We start from the raw sequence: 21,971 nt of genomic DNA, 5'->3' as shown, positions 1-21,971 counted from the left end.
AGGAGCCGAAGTCAGTCTCCTCTCTAAAACAAGCAGAACAGCTGATTACAGCAGGTAATTAAAGCTCGTTAAACGTCACATTCCTCCAAAGTCCAGGCTACACAGATGAGTGCTGCTGCTGGTCTGCAGCTGGGTGATTATATAATTAGGGGTACATTTCAAGTCCATGGGTTGTATTTATCATTTTTACTGAATATTCACTTCAAGCAATGACCACCTTTATATTTGGGCACATTTCTCTTTATTTCATGCAGAAAAGTAAACCAGTTCCATAAGTTAATTAGGAGAAAAATGCATATGCTGTAATGGAAATTGCTGTTTTTGTGCTGTCCAATTTACTAAAAGTCAAGTTGTGCCTTTCAAATTAACACTACAATACATGTTTTTGTATATTATTTTAATCATTATTTGTTAAAAAGAATCATTAAAACAAGGCAAATGTATTTTAAAAACTAATTGTCTCATTTGTATCTATTAAATTATTAACTTTGTGTGTGTCCGAGAAATCTTTGTCAACTGTGTTACCCATTGACAAACGCCCTAGAAATCAGCAATGGTTCGTTACGGTCGCTGTCGTGACCCCGCCTGCATCTGTACAGCTGCGGGACCCACCATCCAGTTACCCGACTATTACACATGGGTCGGTCCTCTGCCTCCCATGTCGCGCCATCGGTGCTTGTGCGCACACCGACACCAACAGCGGGTGACTGGTGGCTCATTTATTGTTCTGGGCAGGTGGGTTTTGTGCTTGGTGGTACCGTATGGGCCAGTGAGGCGTTGACTCATCCTGCTTCGCCTCTAACCCAAAAGCAATAGCCGTAGAGGGCGAAGCCTATACCAAATAGAACGGTAGTTACGTACTGTAACTCCAGATTCTATGAGTTTAGGCGCAGCCCCCTAAGTTGAAGGCCTCACTGGACCTTGGTTCTCAGTGCTGAAGAAAAGGCATTTTGGGAGCCGAAGGCCAGGTCTCACAAGGTGTGGACGTAGAAGAGGCCCCCGCTGTGGGTGGGCGTAGACAACTTTTCTCAGTGCCGCACAGGCACGTGGAGGGGTAAACCTAATAGCGATAGCCTTAGAGGGCTGCACCTATACTCATAGAAACTGGAGTTAGAGTACGTAACTACCGTTTTGTGAATGAGACTAATGTAGTATTAACAGCATTTTGTCAACCGTGTTACTTTATCTGTCAATTGTGTTATATGTGATTTTTGTGTCATAAATCTTTAAAGGTTATTAAAACATTTCCAGTCTTCCAATTTTATTTTTGTGTTGCTTTCTCTGTGCTGGAGTTATTTTAAGAACTTGATGGCTTTATCCAGTTTGTTATTAAATGTGTAACAAATTTTATCATATGTCTCTGTCTATAGTTTTTCATTATATTCCAATCAAATTTTTCATGGATAGTGGTTATTTAATTAGCCTAATCTTCGCAGGTCTTTAGACCACGGTGGAAACGCACACAAAAGTGGGCTGAAGGAACCTTGAAAAGAGATCTGGGGACTTAAAAGTTCCTGGTACTTTTGGTCGAAATGCGGCTTAATAAACTATGACATGCGGTCACATCTCATCACTGATCAGATTTGGCAGGGGTCCAGAGAAAACTACGGTGTCCGACATTGTTTTAGCATATGTACACACCGACTCAACATTAACGTTAGTGACCTCCTAACTCAGGTCGGTCCCCACCGACTACAGAGGACTGGCTAGCTACAGTAGCTAACGACTGATAAAGGTCCGGAGCAGGACATCTAAATCACTGAGCCTCGCCTCCATGTCTACAAATAAACTACACTTATCGCTAAAGGAGGCAGAGGAGTAACTGAATATCTGACACACTCATACTCTTGGAGTTGTGGGGTCGATCCTCACTAAGCACCAGTTCTTTTTTTCTTTTCTTTTTTTCATAATCCTCTTCAACAAAGTTGTTATGAAGCGACTGTTCAAGGCTATGGACTTTTCATTTCCCCATCATTCCCCGGCAGAGGAAATTCCTGTGCATCTTATTCTGGGGAATCCATTTAACGTTAACTATTTCCTGATGGCTATTTGGGAATCTTTGAAATAGCCGTTGAGGAATGTGTAATTGGCTTCCCCTAACTCTCTTCATAACAACTTTGTTGAAGAGGATAATAAAAACACACAAAAGAAGGAAAAAGGTTATTAAAAGTGGGAGTTGAACCCATAATTCTTCAAGTTCTGCACTCTACCAACTGAGCTAACTAATCAGACAAGAAAATACTCTGCAATTATCCTAAAGAAACACACCAGCCAACCACTGTATTCAGCTATAGTTTGTTATCTTAAGATCACGAGAGAATTATCCCATTATCACATTACCGCTAAAGGACGCAGAGGAGTAACTGCACATCTGACACACCAAGCTAGAGGGGGAGAGGGAGAAAAAGAAGCCATCGCTAACTGATACAGCTAAGCTAAAGTACGGTAGCACTACCACCTCTTATAAACAACTATATGATTTGATGGAAGATGGAAAGAACTGTGGGTGCTTAGGCAGAGTGTTTGGCGGATAACTAGCTGCTGTAATAACAAATCTAACACAATTAGTTAGAGCAGCAAAAAATGCTACCAACACACAAGCCCCGGGAACAGAAAAGAGTCAATATGCATACAGCAGCACGTCAGCGCGACATTTGCCAATACAGTTGCTATTGGCTGTTCAGCATCTAGGATCACATTTTTATTATGTTTTCAGACATTAATACCTGTTGTTTTGATGTTTTATTATAGGGAAATATAATCACACCAATATATAAAGCATTTGTAAATGAGAATTTGAACAGAAGGTACAGTATGTGATCACTTAAGATTATTTTATTCGTATCAGCAATACATTTATTTCATCACTAGTACATTGTTTGGCCTTTTTCCACCTTGCACCATATATTAAACTCTCACGTTTAATGACAGATGATGACAAGATATATTGAAGTGATAGCACATGATCTCCTTCATTTACCAAGTGGAAACACACCATTTTATTCATATGACTATGTGGCCATTATATGGTAAGCAAAAAACTGCTTAAACAAAGCACACATGTGGTGTAACTGACATTGCATTAACACCAAGCTTAGCAATTTTCACCTATACATAAAAACTATAAACAAATAAAATGTTCAAACCAAAGTACATACATTATAAATCTGTACAAGTTGATGTTAAATGTATTAACCTCTTGAAGAAGCTCCTGTCAAAGTCTACTGACTCCGGTGCTGGACTCAAGCATTCTATGCTTGTGACTCACAAGCATTCTATGCTTGTGAGTCACAAGCAACCAGATTAAGTCCACCAGACAAGGCCGCAGCACGTCCCAGACGCGGCTCTCCACTCTGCTCTGCAGAGAATAGGTAGCCAATCTATTTTTGACAGATGACACGTCAAGCAGCACAGAGCAGATTGAACTGGACAGAAAATCGGACACAGAACAGAGTAGAGAATCCGGTCAATTTTCTAAATAAAATACCCTGTGCAGACTCCCAATCGTAAAACAACAATAAAGATGGTTAAACACAAAGAAAAAATAAAAAATCATTTAACTACGTAGCCTACTTAATCATAGTAGAAGCACAAAAAGCAAGTACTCTTTACCAAATCAATCTAAACATGTCAGCAAAATCAGGCAGCTAAATTGTTCTGATTCTGAAATGCTCTTATCCTATGGCATATTGAGCCTGCTGATGACGGAACGAAATGGGGTCACAGAGACCTGTGAATAAGGTAGTAGAAGCACAAAAAGGACAAATTAACAACAAGTCAATAACGTGGGGCATGCTACACGCTCAGAGATGCTTCCAGTGGACTTTGATGCTGTAGCCGGAGTCAGTGGACTTCAGGAGTTATTCTTTGTTTTGTTTGTAACATTACTAACAGAATTACCCATACACTGTTCTTTTATACTCCTATAAAATTTATATTCCTCAAACATTCTTTTATTCTATGATTGTGTCTTTCACAATTTTTCTTTACATCTTGACAGCAATGAATAAATCAAATGCTCTGACACAAAAATATTAAAAGTCCAGCATCTGTGGCACAATAAAAAACGTGGCCAATTTGGTCCGAATGGCTGGCCTACAGGCTTGTCTACCAACCTACCTGCCTATGTGCGTGCACTCTGCCAGTGCACTCAATGCACATGAAAATTTGTTTTAGGGGAGTAGCTTTGGAGGGAGGCCTGACGGGAGTAGGTGTTATTTTTCCGGCAATCCTACTGGTAGGTCAGGGTGCCTGTATATTTAGAGGTTTAATAACCAAGGTGGGACGATCGGCTTGTTGGGGCATAAATCCCATCCTCCCAGTCAATAACCTTGCTGACAAGTGAAATGAAGTGGCTCGTAGCCATATGCATCAGAGAAGGCAAAACTTCTATCTTAAGTAAAGTACTTCTGGATAAGAAAATATTTTGTGTTGCACAGCAACGGCAAGAACATAGATTCTTTTGAATGGCGCACGATTCATTTTGCTTAATCACTGACACAGGAGTTTGAAAGGTACAAATATGAGAGCACAATCTAAGAAACTTATAAAAAAACATTGTCACTTTTCCACAAAATTGCTCATTTCACTTTATGCTGCTTATTGGATTTTCGGCAAGCACAGCTCACAAAATATTTCAGCTCCACTGTTCTTCAAACAGCACCTCGTTTATGTGTCTGACAAGTGGATCACCAATTTGTCAGTCTGTGGATGGTCATTGTCACCTAGCAATTCTGTTTCAGGCACTGACCGGTCCTCGTTGTGGTCCAGCTCTTCGTGGGACGCTTTGTCAGCCAGGTTTTCATCATTGGTCTTGGAGTCCTCATTAAGCAAAGCCCCTCGCTCTGTGACAGAATTGTTGGAAGGGGCAGTGGTGACATAGCCTGTAGATGTGGATCCACTGCCACTATGGTGAGAACCAGCTTTGGTAACCATTTGTGGTGGGTGGTGCATCTGCTGGTGGGACATGGGCATGGGTATTTGCATAGGGTAAAAGTTCTGCAGATATGGGTAAGCGGGCATGGGGTGATATCCATTGACAGGGATGTAAAGTTGTGGGGGCACCATTGGCCGATGCATTTGACCCTTCATGGACATGAACTGGGGTTGATGGAATGGCAAGCTCTTTTTAGGGCTGGTGTAGCGCAATGCATTCGCTGTGCTCATGCTGATGTTGCTAACAGGGCTGGTGCTGAGAGAGCTGGTCTGGGTAGTGTTGCTGGTGCCAGAAGTCTGAGCAGAGCTGTTATAGTTGGAAAGGCTCTCCCAGGAGCGCAGACGTGTATGGATGTCCTTGAAGCGAGGCCTTCTTGATGGGAATTCACTCCAACACTCCAGCATAAGTGTGTAAATCCAGGCCGGGCAGTCATCTGGACAAGGCAGTAGCTGGTGGCTGCGCACCATCTCTATCACGTCCTGGTTGGAGTAGCCACAATACGGCTGCAGACCGTAACTGAAAGTCTCCCACAGCAAGACGCCATAAGACCAGATGTCAGAGTCGGTGGAGAACTTGCCATACATAAGAGCTTCTGGGGACATCCAACGAATGGGGAAAGGGCTTGTGCCCATGAGATTGTAGTAATCAGCAGAGTAGACATCTCTGAACAGCCCCAGATCCAGGATCTTGATGCTAAGTTTGTCAAAGACCAGAATGTTTCGGGCAGCAAGGTCTTTATGGATTATTTGCTGGCTAGAAAGGTACTCCATTCCGGCAGCAATCTGTGTGATAATGTGAAGGAAATCAGCCTGCTCCAGTGTGGATTTGAATGTCTTGTCATCATCTGAGCTGCTAACATCTGAGTTGGGGGATCGCATCACCAGATATTCATGCAGGTCACCAAGGCTGGAGTTGGTGAATATCATGCTCATTGGCAGCTCTTTGGTGACCACACCCAGCAAACAAACAATATTTTGGTGCTGTAGTTGAAAGCGGAGCATGGCTTCTTGGCGAAATTCCTCACAGAGAGTGGCATCAACCTTGTCCTTTAATGTTTTGATGGCCACCAATTGTGTCTGCTCACCAGGTACGGTGCCATACAGATGGCCCTTGTAAATCTTACCAAACCGATCCTCGCCAAGCTCCTCCATAAACCGTACTGCTGACATGTTAATCTCCCGTAGTCTGGCCTGCAGCCACAAAGCAAAAAAATACATGTGATTAAAATGTACGGCCAGCAATAAAACCTAATAAAACAGATCTTAATTCAGGTGTATGAAGGTCACTTTTATAAACTAGGTGTTCAGACTGAAACCAGCACTGCATTAAAGAAAGATTTTACTAAAGGACATGCTTTAAAGAAAACATTACATCCGTGTCACATCTAGGGCAGTTTATACGACTATGAGAAAGAATTTTTATGCATCTCCACAATTACCAGGTAAACTATAGAATCACCTCATTCATGTTACAAAGTAATGGTTAATGAACTGTACTTGCAGAGTGCCTTTCTAGTCTTCCAACCACTCAAATTGCTTTATACTACATATCACTTTCACCTCATTGACACATATTCATCCTCTGGTTGCAGTGGCTGCCAAGCAATTTGCCAAATGCTCATCAGGCTGAAAGAAACTAATGATACACACACACACTAACACACACACACTGATCGGCCATCAGGAGCAATTTGAGGTTCAGTCTTTCACTTCGACATTAGGGCTACACAGTTAATCGAAATATTCATCAAAAATGCAAATATGGCGAACTGCAATATCCCAATTGCAGAAGCTGCAATTTTTTGATGAAGGTAAATGTGTGATAAAATAGCTTTTTTCAGTTTCTTTGAACAGACCACAAATGTCATACCATCATGATTTTAATAGTTTTTTCGGTGAAAATAAATATTGTGATGCAAAAATGATCATTCCCTTTAACCGTGAATCATATCGCAAATCCTAATATTTGTCAAAATAATTGCAAAGTGATTTCCCTACACACTGGAGGAGCCAGAGATCAAACTAATGACCTTCTGATTAGTGGACAACGGGCTCTACCTTTTACCTAGCTTTTTCTAATGCAGTGCCAATTTTGGTGAAAAAATGAAATACCCCTACATCAATGAGACTGTAATGTGTGTGTGTATCACCTGGTGTTTTTGCTGATTGAGGAGAGACAGCTCTATGTCCTGGCTAGGTGAGCCACTGAGCTGGCAGCGAGGTGGTGTGTCCGTTGATGCCTTTTGCTTATTGCGACACATGCAAAGCAGAAAGAAGAGGCAAGCGATAACCAATGGGATGGCAATTGCAGGGATTAGAATGAACAGGATCTCCTTCCTGCGGTTCTCTGGAGGCTCTGGAGATAGAAATAAACAGATATAGAATTAAGTTTAGATGTTTTATGTGTAACTTTCAGAAAACCCTTGTTATTAATGACACTAGTGGACACACCAAGTAGGCTTGGGTAAGCATCATCCTGGGAATCGGCCAAAACAGTGAGGTGACATAAACTAGACTGAACGCTGAAATGAACAGTGAGTGCTGGAAAATAAATTACAATTATATTTAGAATAACATTACTGTACATGTAATGTTGCTATATTTTATTTGGACCACTGGCTCCATGATACCCCATCAGCCAACTCCTTTACATAGAAATCAGTCCATAGGCTGTTATAGGCAACTGAGAAAGCTGAGGAAGGTAAATTTTCAAGTTACATTACAATCTGCTTACACAATGGCAATACAACACTATTAATACATGTAAAGTGATTCATATTCATGGTGCCTTTAGGTTCTCTATTAATAGTGTATTTTTCTTTGAACACAGTATCTGTGGTATCATTATTCATACAACACTCATCCTGATTTACTGTTGTTCAACAAAGGTTTTGTTGGGACATCAGTCTACTCTAAAAGCCACATCCACCCTCATGGTGCAAGAATAAAATTCTAATCAGTTACAGTTGGTATGGTCTTAGTTAAACAATATGTTCTGTCCCCTGAGAAGCAATCAAAGAGATAACCCCAATTAGACTCAAAGACCTTCGAGCAAGAAGTGAAACAAAGAGACAAAGTATATTTCCACACTTCTGAAACTGTGATAATTTCTTATTACAGACATACACTAACTGACAATGAGCTTAAAGCAGCAGGCAGATACAGTTTAAGAACAAAGATGACCTCAGGAGCTGAAACATTTTACAGTAGTAATGCATTTCTACACTGCCCAGACATACAACTTTAAGTCTTATAGAACGATAAAAAATAAAAGGTATTGATGCATAATTAAATTAATTCATTAATTGTATTGACATGGGCAATTAATGAAAATAAATTAAAAAGTGCATTAAGAAAGAAACTGAAGTTATAATTTTATAACAAATAGTTTGTGATCCTATCCTAATGGCGATCCTAAAACTAAAAAAGAAATGCACATTAGTAATAGTATTTCTAAGATAATTAAAGGCAATGGCAAGCCCTGTCCATGCCAGCTACTAGCAGAAACAGATCAGTTGTCTGAAGAGACATTCAGGTTTAGATAGGCCAACAGCTTGTTGACAGAGGCAGGTATGTAAGGGGCGGCTGTGGCTCAGGTGGTAGAGCGGGTTGGCTGTTAATCGGAAGGTCAGCGGTTCTCAAGTGTATGAATGAGTGTGAATGTTAGTTTCCGTTTGAGCACTTAGGCTCAGTGTATGAATGTGTATGACTGGTGAATGCAGATGTAGTGTAAAAGCGCTTTGAGTGGTCGAAAAGACTAGAAAGGCGCTATACAAGTATGGAGCATTTACATTTAAGTGCAAGCTATAAAAAGTGATGGATCATATGCTATGCAAACTTCTGTAGATCCAGCTGAAATAATTAATTTAATATTTAATGCACGCCACACTGTTGAGCTGAAAAACAAAATCATATGGGAACCAGTGGCAGTATTCTGAACACAATAGCAGTGATGCCCACTACTCGTCCTCCAGAACCAGAGGACTGAATATGTTACATGAATGCAGGTTAAATACCTACAGAACTAATAATATTCCCATTATCCTCAGCTGTAATTCATGTTCACTGCTAATTAGCAGATGTTTGTATGCTAACACCCTAAACTATCATGTATTATATTTTGCTCAAAGCACTGCATGCATAGTACAGTACAAGTACAGCCTTACAGAGCCGCAGGCATGGCTGTAGACTCTCAACTTTTGAAAGATGGCTCTGACAGGATTACAATATCATATCATTAACAATGTAGAATTGGCTCACTAAAACATGTTAACGTGCCTTTTCTGGTTTTAGCCAATGAGGGACCTTGAATCAAGGCACTCATATTTCTGAGTAGGGTTGCATTAATGATGTAGTACAACAATGTAAGGCAGCATGTTGTGCATAAATTACTGATGTGGGTGTCCACGCTCTTGTTGGAGGCACCTACATACACTGAAAAGGAAATGAAAGAGTTTTAGAAGAAGCTAATTTAAACTTTCAGATGGGGATGGTGAAGATTTAGAAAGAAGAAAATCCCGTCAAAACATTTTTGACTAGAGCGGTGCTCTGTCATAATTTAGTTAATCTGTAACATACTTATAAGACCCAGGAAATAGGGGTTGGTAGAATCTATAAAAATCCTTACAGGACCATCAACATAAAGCAGAATTCTATGTAAGAGATCAGGCATACAGCAGTATGCATGGTTGCTTATCGTTCCTGGTTGCTCATCTTTATTCATTGATGAATTGATGATTGATTGATCACTCCATAAATACCCACACAACCTATCTCCGCTTCTTTGCTCTCGTATTCTGCACCCCCTACCCCCGCGCCTCTGTCTATCATGTCTCCTTCTTCTTCTCCGTATGATTATGAGGGGGTCCGTTATGCCCAGGTGCTATGGTGGATTTCCTATCGTAGCTTCTCCACAACGTTTTCCAGCGACCACAAGCCTTGTACATCTTTCTGTTTTGTTCATCAATAGAATCATTTCAACATATCTGCTGATGGTGTGGTCCTTGCCGATAAAACAGTGCATTGTTGTGTTCAAGTTAACCACAGTTTAACCTAATATTTTGGTTTATGTGCTTCACAAACTATTCTGCTGGGAACAGAAAACTGCATACTTACTGCAGGGCTGGATGTCACACAGGTCCACCCTAACCTGAGGGTCCAGGGTGAAGCACCAGGGTGCCTGCATCTGGCCTCCTGGGTTACGACAGAAGTTGTGACTTCCCCAGAGTTCTGGGTATTCCTGGGACAGGTGGTGGTTGTGAGGGTACTGAGCACTCCACGGCTGGCAGTGATGACCTGATTTAGTGATGCTGACTGTGCCCCTGTAGTCAGCACCACTTCCATTGTAGCAGCTGTAGTCTGAGGGGGAATCTGTAAAACAGACAGTGACTCAGTATGGATATTCCTACACACTGTAAAGAGAGGTGACTTACATTTTGTGGGTTCACGATAATAAATGATTACTTATTACTCTTACTATTTTTCATTTGCGGGATCGGCGAGTGACACATCATGTTATAGCCCTGCGGCTAGCTACTTCCCTCTGCATCTAGTATTTATGCTAAGCTCGGCTACCCATGTCATGAGTCCAGATCTGTACCTAACACAGACATGACACTTATATCTATCTGAATACCTCACTCTCAGAAATAGAGCATATAAGTGTAGCAAACAAATATTACATCAACTATGGGATAATTCATTACAAATCTTGAAACTGTAAAATAACAACCTCAGTGAAGTGTCATATCTGACAGTATTTACATTTAAGACGAAGTGTATCCAAGCCTGACATGGGATTTGTTTTCTGTACCAGCTCTTCCTCGTCTATCGCTATCTAAGTTAGATCGAAGACATGGTTAATTATGTCACTTAAAAATGCGGCCCACACAAAAGCTGAAAGGATACTTTACAGACAGTGACTGTTTGTACTTTAATGTGATTCCTGCACTTCCCTGCTCTACAGTGCGAGAGATTTTTATTCAACCAATAAATTACATTGTTTTCAGTACATTTTTGGTTAATTGACCAGCCCCACTTAGTATTACAATGTTACACATTCATTTCATGAACGGGGTGTTTTTACATAAATAATTGTAATGTGTGCATGCCACCTACATGGACCCAATTTTTGTGGAGGCACACCTATCCTCATACAGGAAGCAGCATCTGACGTGCCCGGCCTTGGCAGCAGGTGGCAGCTGGGGAGCTCCAGCTGCATGAGGATCATGGGATTGGATCGGGCGATCGTGTACTCTGTGTGGCACAGGTTGTTTTCCAGGGCCTCGCACTCATCTCGACAGAGCTGACGCCTGCGAGGGCCCCGAGAGCCCTCGTCGCACAGAGGAAAGACATAATAGCAGAAAGACGGGATGGCAAACCTGGAGCACTGATCCGATAGGTGGGTGGAGGTGCCAATCATAGTGAAGGCAGCTTGGAGGGAGGATAAAAAGAGACAGGTGTTTGAACGGTTTCCCACATGTTTATGTAATCTATTAGTTAGAATTATATGCAGTTGTTTTTGGATAATAGTGTAATATTTCAGCTAAGAGAGCCAGTGGATTTACTTACCTGTGATGCGGTTTTCACTCTCCCCCAGCATCTGCAGCGACTCAACATAGATGCTCTGGTTGCCGATGAAGCGAGCACAGGCAATGCCTCGGTATGGCTGGCAAAAACCTTTTTCTTGTGACCTGAAAAAGAAAAACCAACTATGCTTTAGGCACCAATGTTTTTTTAAAGCAGAGAAAGAAAGTAAAAAAATACACATACACCAATGTAAGCAAGACACTTAATCCCTACTTGTTCCAGCGGCATGCAACCTCTAACATAATAGCAATTAAAGCCAGCTAATTGAATTAATTTAATGTACAATGTAATCCTGACCAAGGCTAATATTTCTGATTTTAGCTTGGTATTGGTGTACATGTCAGTTTGGGTAAAAGTGTTAGGTATTGTGTTTGTAACAACCCAGTCGCCCTACTGTACAGATAATTTTAGCTGTATATAAACACAAGACCAAAACTGCTCAAAGCATTGACTGGCAAAAGGTCATCGACTGAAATGAAAGTTTATAATGTGATGAATATGTGAATACAAGAGAAACACGGGCACTTATACAGGAAACACCCAACCTGAATATGGTGCTATTAGTACACAACGTTTATTAGGACTTGTCAGCCGAGTATCTGAATCCACCAATTTTGACATGTATACTACCGTCGGTCCACAAATGAATCAGTGTTATCCCTGCTTAGAAACACAAAGGATGAATTGTGAAGTCTGATGACGTTTTGTGGAAAATGACTTCCTGCTAGCACTCCTTGCATTGCTGCCTCAAGCATTCCTGGGGCCCTATGCAGAACCTAACTCCCATCCTAAGACGGGAAAACAGTTAACTATTAAAAGAAGCTTTATAATGAAACAACTCAAATCATTGGAAAGACAGAAAGAATTAAAGCTGCAAGCAGCGTTGGGCGGGCCCTCGCTCTTGTAGCGCGTCCGGGTTTGAGCCGGCCGCGTTGCACATTCTGGAGCTCTGCCGGTGCGGCTGTGAATTTCCTACGCGGTTCCGACGCCGCATGAAGGTGTTATATGTCACTTCCTGTGTCCCCTATGTGGAGCTACATAGCACTTGCCGCTATGACTATAAATTAATATTGGCATGTAGATGTGTTGGGGGCGGGACACTTATCAAGAATGTAACGTTTTGCGCAGATGTGAGCATGTACACTGAAGTTACAACAACTTCCTGTGTCATGGCGAAGAGTTGATCTTTGACACCACGCCACGGACAAGCCCATTGACGAAAACTCACAGATAGCACAACTTTTCATCTTCAATGCCTTTAGTAGGCACAGCAGAAATTTGAAGTCGGTCGGACCAAATCCCTAGGAGGAGTTCGTCAAAGTATGAGTAAAGTAGAGTGTGTAAATCGCCAAAAATGAGCATTAAATCCAAAATGGCCGACTTCCTGTTGGGTTTAGACTATGGCTCCAAGAGGCTTTTTTGTGCGTCTGGACAAGATACATGTACCACAGAAAATTCATACACGTAGGTGAAACGTGCGGCGGGGGCTGCTTCGTTAAAGGTCACTTCCTCTTGCCAGCAGGTGGCGCTATGACTGTGGGTGAATGTCAGCATGTGTTCAGGGCGGGACTCTCATCCTACATGTACACTTTGGTCCAGATGTGAGCGTGTACACTGAAGTTACAACAACTTCCTGTGTCATGGCGAAGAGTTGATCTATCTCCCCTAGGAGGAGTTTGCTAAAGTACGAAGTGTGTAAATCATCCAAAAATGGCCGTAAAATTCAAAATGGCCAACTTTTTTTTGTGCGTCTTGATATGATACATGTCCCCTGAACATTTCGTGCATGTAGGTTGAACGTGGACGAGGGGCTAATTTTTTCCAATTTTCTAGGTGGCGCTAGTGAGTCATTTTGCCACGCCCATGCGCGAAACCCATAAAATACGAAATTTTTCACCACTTCTGACATGTGTGCAAAGTTTGGTGAGTTTTCGAGTATGCTCAGGTCCCCAAAATTGAGCTTACTTTGCAGGGGAAAAAAAAGAATAATCTTTACAGTTTCAATAGGGACCTCGCACGGTTCGTGCTCGGGCCCTAAAAATTATCTTTACAATTTCAATAGGGACCTCGCACGGTTCGTGCTCGGGCCCTAAAAATTATCTTTACAATTTCAATAGGGACCTCGCACGGTTCGTGCTCGGGCCCTAAAAATTATCTTTACAATTTCAATAGGGACCTCGCACGGTTCGTGCTCGGGCCCTAATTATATAGCACTGGGCACTGAAGCTGGAGACCATTCCCAGTTCACTTCCTGACTAAATGATGTCATAATTTTGACACTGCAGCATGGTGAGCTGCTTGGTCAATGCTGGAAGTAGAATACAGGAAGTAGTGTAAGCGAACTAATCACCTGACTCTTTGCTAAGGTAATTTCTTTATTTGTGCTGGGCTTAGTCACCCAGGCCTGACTTAAGTCTTAATCCATAAAACAAACATGCTGAGCCCACAGCAAAGGCTATACACACAGTGCATGCTCATTAAAATTACACACTCACTCAGAGGTGGCTAAAGGTGAATTATGTGTTGGCTGCTTCGTCATATTCTGTGAACACAGGTCTTTTTGCTTTTGATTATCTACAATACGGTTTACGCTGCACAGGTAATCTCATTCAGCTGCTAAGGGAAGAAATAGTGACAATGACTCTTGTTGTCCACATACAGTGGGTACGGAAAGTATTCAGACCCCTTTAAATTTTTCACTCTTTGTTTCATTGCAGCCATTTTCCAAAAATCAAAAAAGTTCATTTTATTTCTCAGTAATGTACACTCAGCACCCCATCTTGACAGAAAAAAACAGAAATGTAGAAATTTTTGCAAATTTATTAAAAAAGAAAAACTGAAATATCACATGGTCATAAGTATTCAGACCCTTTGCTCAGTATTTAGTAGAAGCACCCTTTTGATCTAATACAGCCATGAGTCATTTTGGGGAAGATGCAACAAGTTTTTCACATCTGGATTTGGGTATCCTCTGCCATTCCTCCTTGCAGATCCTCTCCAGTTCTGTCAGGTTGGATGGTAAACGTTGGTGGACAGCCATTTTCAGGTCTCTCCAGAGATGCTCAATTGGGTTTAAGTCAGGGCTGTGGCTGGGCCATTCAAGAACAGCCACGGAGTTGTTGTGAAGCCACTCCTTCGTTATTTTAGCGGTGTGCTTAGGGTCATTGTCTTGTTGGAAGGTAAACCTTCGGCCCAGTCTGAGGTCCAGAGCACTCTGGAAAAGGTTTTCGTCCAGGATATCCCTGTACTTGGCCGCATTCATCTTTCCCTCGATTGCAACCATTCGTCCTGTCCCTGCAGCTGAAAAACACCCCCACAGCATGATGCTGCCACCACCATGCTTCACTGTTGAGACTGTATTGGACAGGTGATGAGCAGTGCCTGGTTTTCTCCACACATACCGCTTAGAATTAAGGCCAAAAAGTTCTATCTTGGTCTCATCAGACCAGAGGATCTTATTTATCACCATCTTGGAGTCCTTCAGGTGTTTTTTAGCAAACTCCATGCGGGCTTTCATATGTCTTGCACTGAGGAGAGGCTTCCGTCGGGCCACTCTGCCATAAAGCCCCGACTGGTGGATTGCTGCAGTGATGGTTGACTTACTACAACTTTCTCCCATCTCCCGACTGCATCTCTGGAGCTCAGCCACAGTGACCTTTGGGTTCTTCTTTACCTCTCTCACCAAGGCTCTTCTCCCCCGATAGCTCAGTTTGGCCGGACGGCCAGCTCTAGGAAGGGTTCTGGTCGTCCCAAACGTCTTCCATTTGAGGATTACGGAGGCCACTGTGCTCTTAGGAACCTTAAGTGCAGCAGAAATTTTTTTGTAACCTTGGCCAGATCTGTGCCTTGCCACAAGTCTGTCTCTGAGCTCTTCAGGCAGTTCCTTTGACCTCATGATTCTCATTTGCTCTGACATGCACTGTGAGCTGTAAGGTCTTATATAGACAGGTGTGTGGTTTTCCTAATCAAGTCCAATCAGTATAATCAAACACAGCTGGACTCAAATGAAGGTGTAGAACCATCTCAAGGATGATCAGAAGAAATAGACAGCACCTGAGTTAAATATGAGTGTCACGGCAAAGGGTCTGAATACTTATGACCATGTGAAATTTCAGTTTTTCTTTTTTAATAAATTTGCAAAAATTTCTGCATTTCTGTTTTTTTCTGTCAAGATGGGGTGCTGAGTGTACATTACTGAGAAATAAAATGAACTTTTATGATTTTTGGAAAATGGCTGCAATGAAACAAAGAGTGAAAAATTTAAAGGGGTCTGAATACTTTCCGTACCCACTGTAATTTTATTCTTACCAGCAGCACTTGAATTTGAACGCTACTGATGCAAAGTAAACCCACTAGTGCTTTTGATTTTGATTCAGCAGTGTACTGTTAAATCTTATTGCATACCACCACTTACTAAATAAGGAAGGTACCCATGTTTTATTTATTTGAAGCTTGCAGCAGTATTTGTAGGAGTGAGTTGTTGCCCCAAGCAAAGGAGTTTAAGTATCTCAGGATATTGTTCACGATTTATTTACGGATGGGTGCGGTGTCAGCAGTAATGCAGGCATTGTACCGGATCATTGTGGTGAAGAGGGAGCTGAGTTAGAAGGCAAAACTTTTGGTTTACCAGTCTATCCATGTTCCAACACCTATGGTCATGAGTTGTGGGTATTTTATTTACCTTTATTTAACCAGAAAGAAAACTCACTGAGATTAAAAATCTCTTTTCCAAGAGCGTCCTGGCCAAGACAGATATATTTACCAAAAGTGATAAACAACAAGGATCGTCCGAGTAATCATTCATAACATCTACAGCCAGTGTGTACAGTGTCATTTAAAAGAACTTTCAAAGCAACCAGTGAAACCGGCTCCTGAAGATTCAGGACATTTTGCAGCTGATTCCAAGCGCAGGGGGACGCATACTTAAACGCTCCTTTTCCCAATTCAGTTCGGACTTGAGGGACAGACAGTAGTAATAAGTTTGTAGGTATGGGGGAAGCAGACCAAGAATAGCCTTGTAAATAAGAATGTGCCAATGATTAAGTCTACAGGTGGACAATGAAGACCAACCAACTCGCTCATACAAGGAGCAATGATGAGTAAGGGCTCTAAAGTTTGTGATGAACCTCAGAGCTCCGTGGTAAACAGTATCCAACAGTTTCAAGCTTTGAAAGGATGCATGCATGTATAAAACTTCGACATAGTCCAGCACTGACATGAAAGTGGCAGCAACAAGTCTCCTTTTGGCCTCAAAGGTAAAACACGACTTATTTCTAAAATAAAAACCCAGCTTCAGTTTTTTCGCCAACTGCTGAATGTTAGGTTTAAAAGAGAAAGAATCATCAATTAGGATACAGAGATACTTCTATTGAGACACAGACTCAATCTCGGAGCCCTGAGAAGTAGTGGTGGGTGGAAGGTTCAGTGAGTTTGATTTTGCACTGGAAAACAACACAAGTTTTGTTTTGTCATCATTTAAAACAAGTTTTAAATCAAACAAGGTACTTTGAACAGTATCAAAAGCAAGCTGTAGCTGACGAAGAGCCTGGTTTGGTGTAGATGCAGAGCAGTATATCACAATATCATCAGCATATAAATGAAAGTTTGCGTTGGAGACATTTCTCAACACTGACCCCAGGGGCACACCCTTGGATATACTAAGAGGGCTGGAAGTGAGACCATCTACCGACCGACCGGTTTGTTCTGACAATCCAACACTGAAAAGTATTTGTTTTAATATTGCGTGATCCACAGTATCCTTAGTAAGCCTTTGATGGATCAATGAAGAGCTGCACAATGTTGTTTTTTATCTAATCTGCTAATGAAATAATTTACTACTTTTAGGGTTGCTGTAGTTGTGCTGTGGTTTTTACAAAAAGCTGATTGAGAATTAGACAATATATTGTTAGTAGTTAGAAACTCTTTGAATTGTTCATTCACCAGAGTTTCTATAACCTTAGCCCGGACGGACAATTTCGAGATGGGTCTGTAATTGTTTAAATCTGTCGGGTCTCCCCCTTTTAACAGAGGAAGAACAAATGCAGATTTCCATATAAGTGGAATTTGATTCGTGTCCAGGGACAGATTAAAAAGATATGTCACCACCAGATAGGTGGTGCAATAAAGTCAGATGCTAATTGCATTTTAGTTCTAGTCCGGTTCATGTTCACACTGCAGTTTTACAAACGAACCAGAGAAGTAACCATGACGTTACACAGACTTACATGTAACTTGTTGATTGGACAGCTTTGGCGATTGTCATCTTGCATCATCAGGACCCACATGGGGAAATCAAACTCCGGTGACTGACAGAAGTTTATGCAGCACTTCAATGCTTAATTTAAAAACAGGACATGTAGTACAGGAATAATTTGGGGCTTGTTAGCCTGTAGTATACTGTGGTATCGCTGTCACACATTTTTTATGGACTTAATGAACTGACAGGGTAAAGTGAATACTACACTGCTGGTACATTGCTGACGTATTGCGGTAAGCGTGTCGACTCATTTCCGTTTCCGGTGCTTGTGTGTTGGTACCGTGTTGTGCTGCTCTCGCTAAATAACAGTTACATTTGTTTGATTACAGCGGCCAACTGTCCGCTAAACACTTATTCTTTACAGTAATTTTGCCTAAGCACTCACAGTTCTTTCCATCTTTTAGTGACTGCTGTTCAATCTCATACTTGTTCTAAAGTTTTGGTAACCGACGCTACAGTACTTTAGCTTAGCCGTTAGCGACTTTAGCTCAGCAGCTAGCGATGGCTTCTCCTTCTCCCTCTCTCTCTCCTACTTTCTCCTGCTCGGTGTGTCAGATGTTCAGTTACTCCTCTGCCTCCTTTAGCGGTAATGGTACGTGTAATAAGTGTAGTTTATTTTTAGACATGGAGGCGAGGCTCAGTGATTTAGAAGTCCAGCTCCGCACCTTGGTAGATCAGTCTTTAGCTACTGTAGCTAGCCAGTCCCCGGTAGTCGGTGCGGAACGGCCTGAGTTAGCCTCTGGTAGCCGTCCCCCGGCATCTCCTGTGCAGCCAGGAAAGGGGGGGGGCTGGGTGACTGTCCGAAGGAGGAATAGTCGTAAGCATTCAAAGTCCACGGGGCATCATCAACCTGTTCACGTTTCTAACAGATTTTCCCCACTCAGCGACACACCCGCTGAGAAACCAACTCTGATCATTGGCAGCTCCATTTTGAGAAACGTGAAGTTAGGGAAGCCAGCGGCCATAGTTAAGTGCATCCCTGGGGCCAGAGCGGGCGACATTGAGTCTTATTTGAAACTGCTGGCTAGGGATAAACGTAAATACAGTAAGATTGTTATTCACGTCGGCGGTAATGACTCCCGGTTACGCCAATCGGAGGTCACTAAGATTAATGTTGAGTCGGTGTGTACATATGCAAAAACAATGTCGGACACCGTAGTTTTCTCTGGACCCCTGCCAAATCTGACCAGTGATAACATGTATAGCCGCACGTCGTCATTCCGCTGCTGGTTGTCGAGGTGGTGTCCAGCAAACGATGTGGGCTTTGTTGATCATTGGCAGACTTTCTGGGGAAGACCTGGTCTGATCCGGAGAGACGGCATTCATCCCACTTGGGAAGGAGCAGCTCTCATTTCTAGAAATCTGGCCAGTCTAACACACTTCTCTGCCCTTCTTTTTCAGCAGTTACCCACCCAAAACCCTACGCAGAGTCGCAGTCTAACACACTTCTCTGCTCCTCCATTTCAGGAGTTACTTAGTGAAAATCCTATAGTGACGGTGTCTGTCCCCCGACCATCGAAATTATTTAAAAAGGTAAACAGAAGAGGAGCTGTGCATAAAAACCTCATAAAAATTAAAACCACAAGAGCAATAGTGCAAACGAATAGGAGAGTTAAATGTGGACTCTTAAACATCAGATCTCTCTCTTCTAAAGGTGTACTAGTAAATGAACTAATATCAGATTATGATATTGATTTATTTTGTCTTACTGAAACCTGGCTGGGTGATGGAGAATATGTTAGCCTAAATGAATCCACCCCTCCCAGTCATATTAATACTCATATTCCTCGAGGCACAGGCCGAGGAGGTGGAGTTGCAGCTATCTTCGACTCTAGCCTATTAATCAGCTCTAAACCTAAACCAAACTATAACTCATTTGAAAGCCTTGTTCTTAGTCTTTCGCACCCAAGCTGGAAATCACTGCAACCAATTCTCTTCGTTATAGTGTACCGAGCACCTGGCCTGTACTCTGAATTCTTATCTGAATTTGCAGAGTTTTTGTCAACTTTAGTCCTTAAAACGGACAAAGTTATTATTGTAGGGGATTTTAATATTCATGTGGACGTTGAGAATGACAGCTTTAGTACTGCGTTTATCTCTCTGTTAGATTCCATTGGCTTCTCTCAGAGTGTTCATGAACCGACTCACTGTTTTAATCACACCCTCGATCTTGTTTTGGTGTATGGTATTGAAATTGAACATTTAGTGGTGTTCCCACAGAATCCCTGTTTATCCGACCACTGTTTGATAACTTTTGAGTTTGTATTGCTGAACTACACGCGATTGGGCAAAAATTTCTATACAAGATGTCTGTCTGATAGTGCTGTAGCTAAATTTAAGGATGTGATTCCATCAGCTCTAAATACATTATCTAGTCACAAAGTAACAGAGGACTCCTATGCTAATTTCAGTCCCTCCCAAATCGATCATCTTGTTGATAAAGCTGCAGGCTCGCTGCGAATGACACTGGACTCTGTAGCCCCTCTAAAAAAGAAAATACTAAAACAAAGACGGTTAGCTCCATGGTATAATACTGAAACTCGCAAATTAAAGCAAATATCACGGAAACTTGAGAGGAATTGGCGTTCCACCAAACTGGAAAATTCTCGTTTAATTTGGCAAGATAGTCTTAAAACTTATAGGAAGGCCCTCCGTAATGCCAGAGCAGCCTACTACTCGTCATTAATAGAGGAAAATAGGAACAACCCTAAGTTTCTTTTCAGCACTGTAGCCAGGCTGACAGAGAGTCACAGCTCTATTGAGCAAAGTATTCCCATAGCTCTCAGTAGTTACGACTTCATGAGCTTCTTTAATGATAAAATTCTAGCTATTAGAGACAAAATTGGCACCGACTTATCTCTTAACTCTAACTCTTCTAAGGAACCTTAGAAACAGCTGTAGAACCAGATACATGTTTAGACTGTTTTGCTTCACTTAATCTTTACCAACTAACTTCAATAATTTCTTCATCCCAATTCATCAACCTGCCTCTTAGACCCCATCCCGACTAGGTTGCTTAAAGATGTTTTACCCTTAGTCAGCACCTCTATACTAGATATGATCAATCTATCTCTATCAACAGGCTATGTACCATAGTACTTTAAAGTAGCTGTAATTAAATCTCTTCTAAAAAAGCCCAAACTTGATCCGGATGTTTTAGCCAACTATAGACCTATATCTAACCTTCCATTTCTCTCTAAGGTTCTGGAGAAAGCAGTTGCTAAACAGCTGTGTGACTTTCTACAGAGCAATAGTTTATTTGGGGATTTTCAGTCAGGATTTAGAGCTCATCATAGCACAGAGACAGCACTGGTGAAAATTACTAACGACCTCCTTATTGCATCAGACAAAGGACTTGTCTCTGTACTGGTTTTATTAGATCTTAGTGCTGCATTTGATACCATTGACCATCAGATCCTATTGCAGAGACTGGAATATTTCATTGGCATTAAAGGAACCGCTCTCAGCTGGTTTAAGTCCTATTTATCAGATCGATTTCAGTTTGTATATGTTAACGATGAGTCCTCCATGCATGCGAAAGTTAGTCATGGAGTTCCTCAAGGATCTGTCCTCGGACCAATCCTCTTCACTTTATATATGCTTCCCTTAGGCAATATTATCAGGAAACATTCCATAAACTTTCATTGTTATGCAGATGATACTCAGTTATATCTATCGATCAAGCCAGATGAAACTCATCAGTTAGCTAAACTTCAAATGTGCCTTCAGGATGTTAAAACTTAGATGACCTGTAATTTTCTAATGTTAAACTCAGATAAAACTGAAGTTATTGCTCTGGGGCCTAAGCACCTCCGTGACGCATTATCTAAAGATATAGTTTCCCTGGATGGCATCGCCCTGGCCTCCAGCACCACTGTGAGGAATCTTGGAGTTATCTTTGATCAGGACATGTCGTTTAAGTCTCACATTAAGCAAATTTCAAGGACCGCCTTTTTCCACCTACATAATATTGCGAAAATCAGGAACATCCTGTCTAAAAATGATGCAGAAAAACTAGTCCATGCATTTGTTACTTCTAGGCTGGACTACTGCAATTCCTTATTATCAGGCTGCTCGAAAAAGTCCGTTAAGACTCTTCAGCTGATCCAGAATGCTGCAGCACGTGTTCTGACAGGAACCAGGAAAAGAGATCATATTTCTCCTGTGTTAGCTTCTTTGCATTGGCTTCCAG

At 41.7% G+C, this 21,971-nt stretch overlaps 1 protein-coding gene across 1 annotated transcript in view; it reads right to left on the bottom strand.

Moving 5' to 3' along the window:
- Positions 1 to 2,808: 2,808 nt before the first annotated feature.
- Positions 2,809 to 21,971, bottom strand: part of ror2 (receptor tyrosine kinase-like orphan receptor 2) — a 56,455-nt gene continuing 37,292 nt past the window's right edge. Inside the window, exons 5-9 of the mRNA XM_038734257.1 lie at positions 11,506 to 11,627; positions 11,053 to 11,367; positions 10,051 to 10,305; positions 7,086 to 7,291; positions 2,809 to 6,126 (exon numbers count right to left, since the gene is read on the bottom strand). Of these exons, the coding sequence (XP_038590185.1) occupies positions 4,669 to 6,126; positions 7,086 to 7,291; positions 10,051 to 10,305; positions 11,053 to 11,367; positions 11,506 to 11,627 (2,356 nt within the window). The 3' untranslated portion in view covers positions 2,809 to 4,668. The remainder of the gene's footprint in view (positions 6,127 to 7,085; positions 7,292 to 10,050; positions 10,306 to 11,052; positions 11,368 to 11,505; positions 11,628 to 21,971) is intronic.

This window comes from Micropterus salmoides, unplaced genomic scaffold (genome assembly GCF_014851395.1).
Source record: "Micropterus salmoides isolate LMB-PRFRI ecotype aquatic unplaced genomic scaffold, ASM1485139v1 Ms_hic_scaffold_20, whole genome shotgun sequence".
In the NCBI taxonomy this organism is placed as follows: Eukaryota; Metazoa; Chordata; class Actinopteri; order Centrarchiformes; family Centrarchidae; genus Micropterus; species Micropterus salmoides.
Note: the sequence above shows the minus strand (reverse complement) of the source record. Positions and strands in the feature narration are given on the sequence as shown.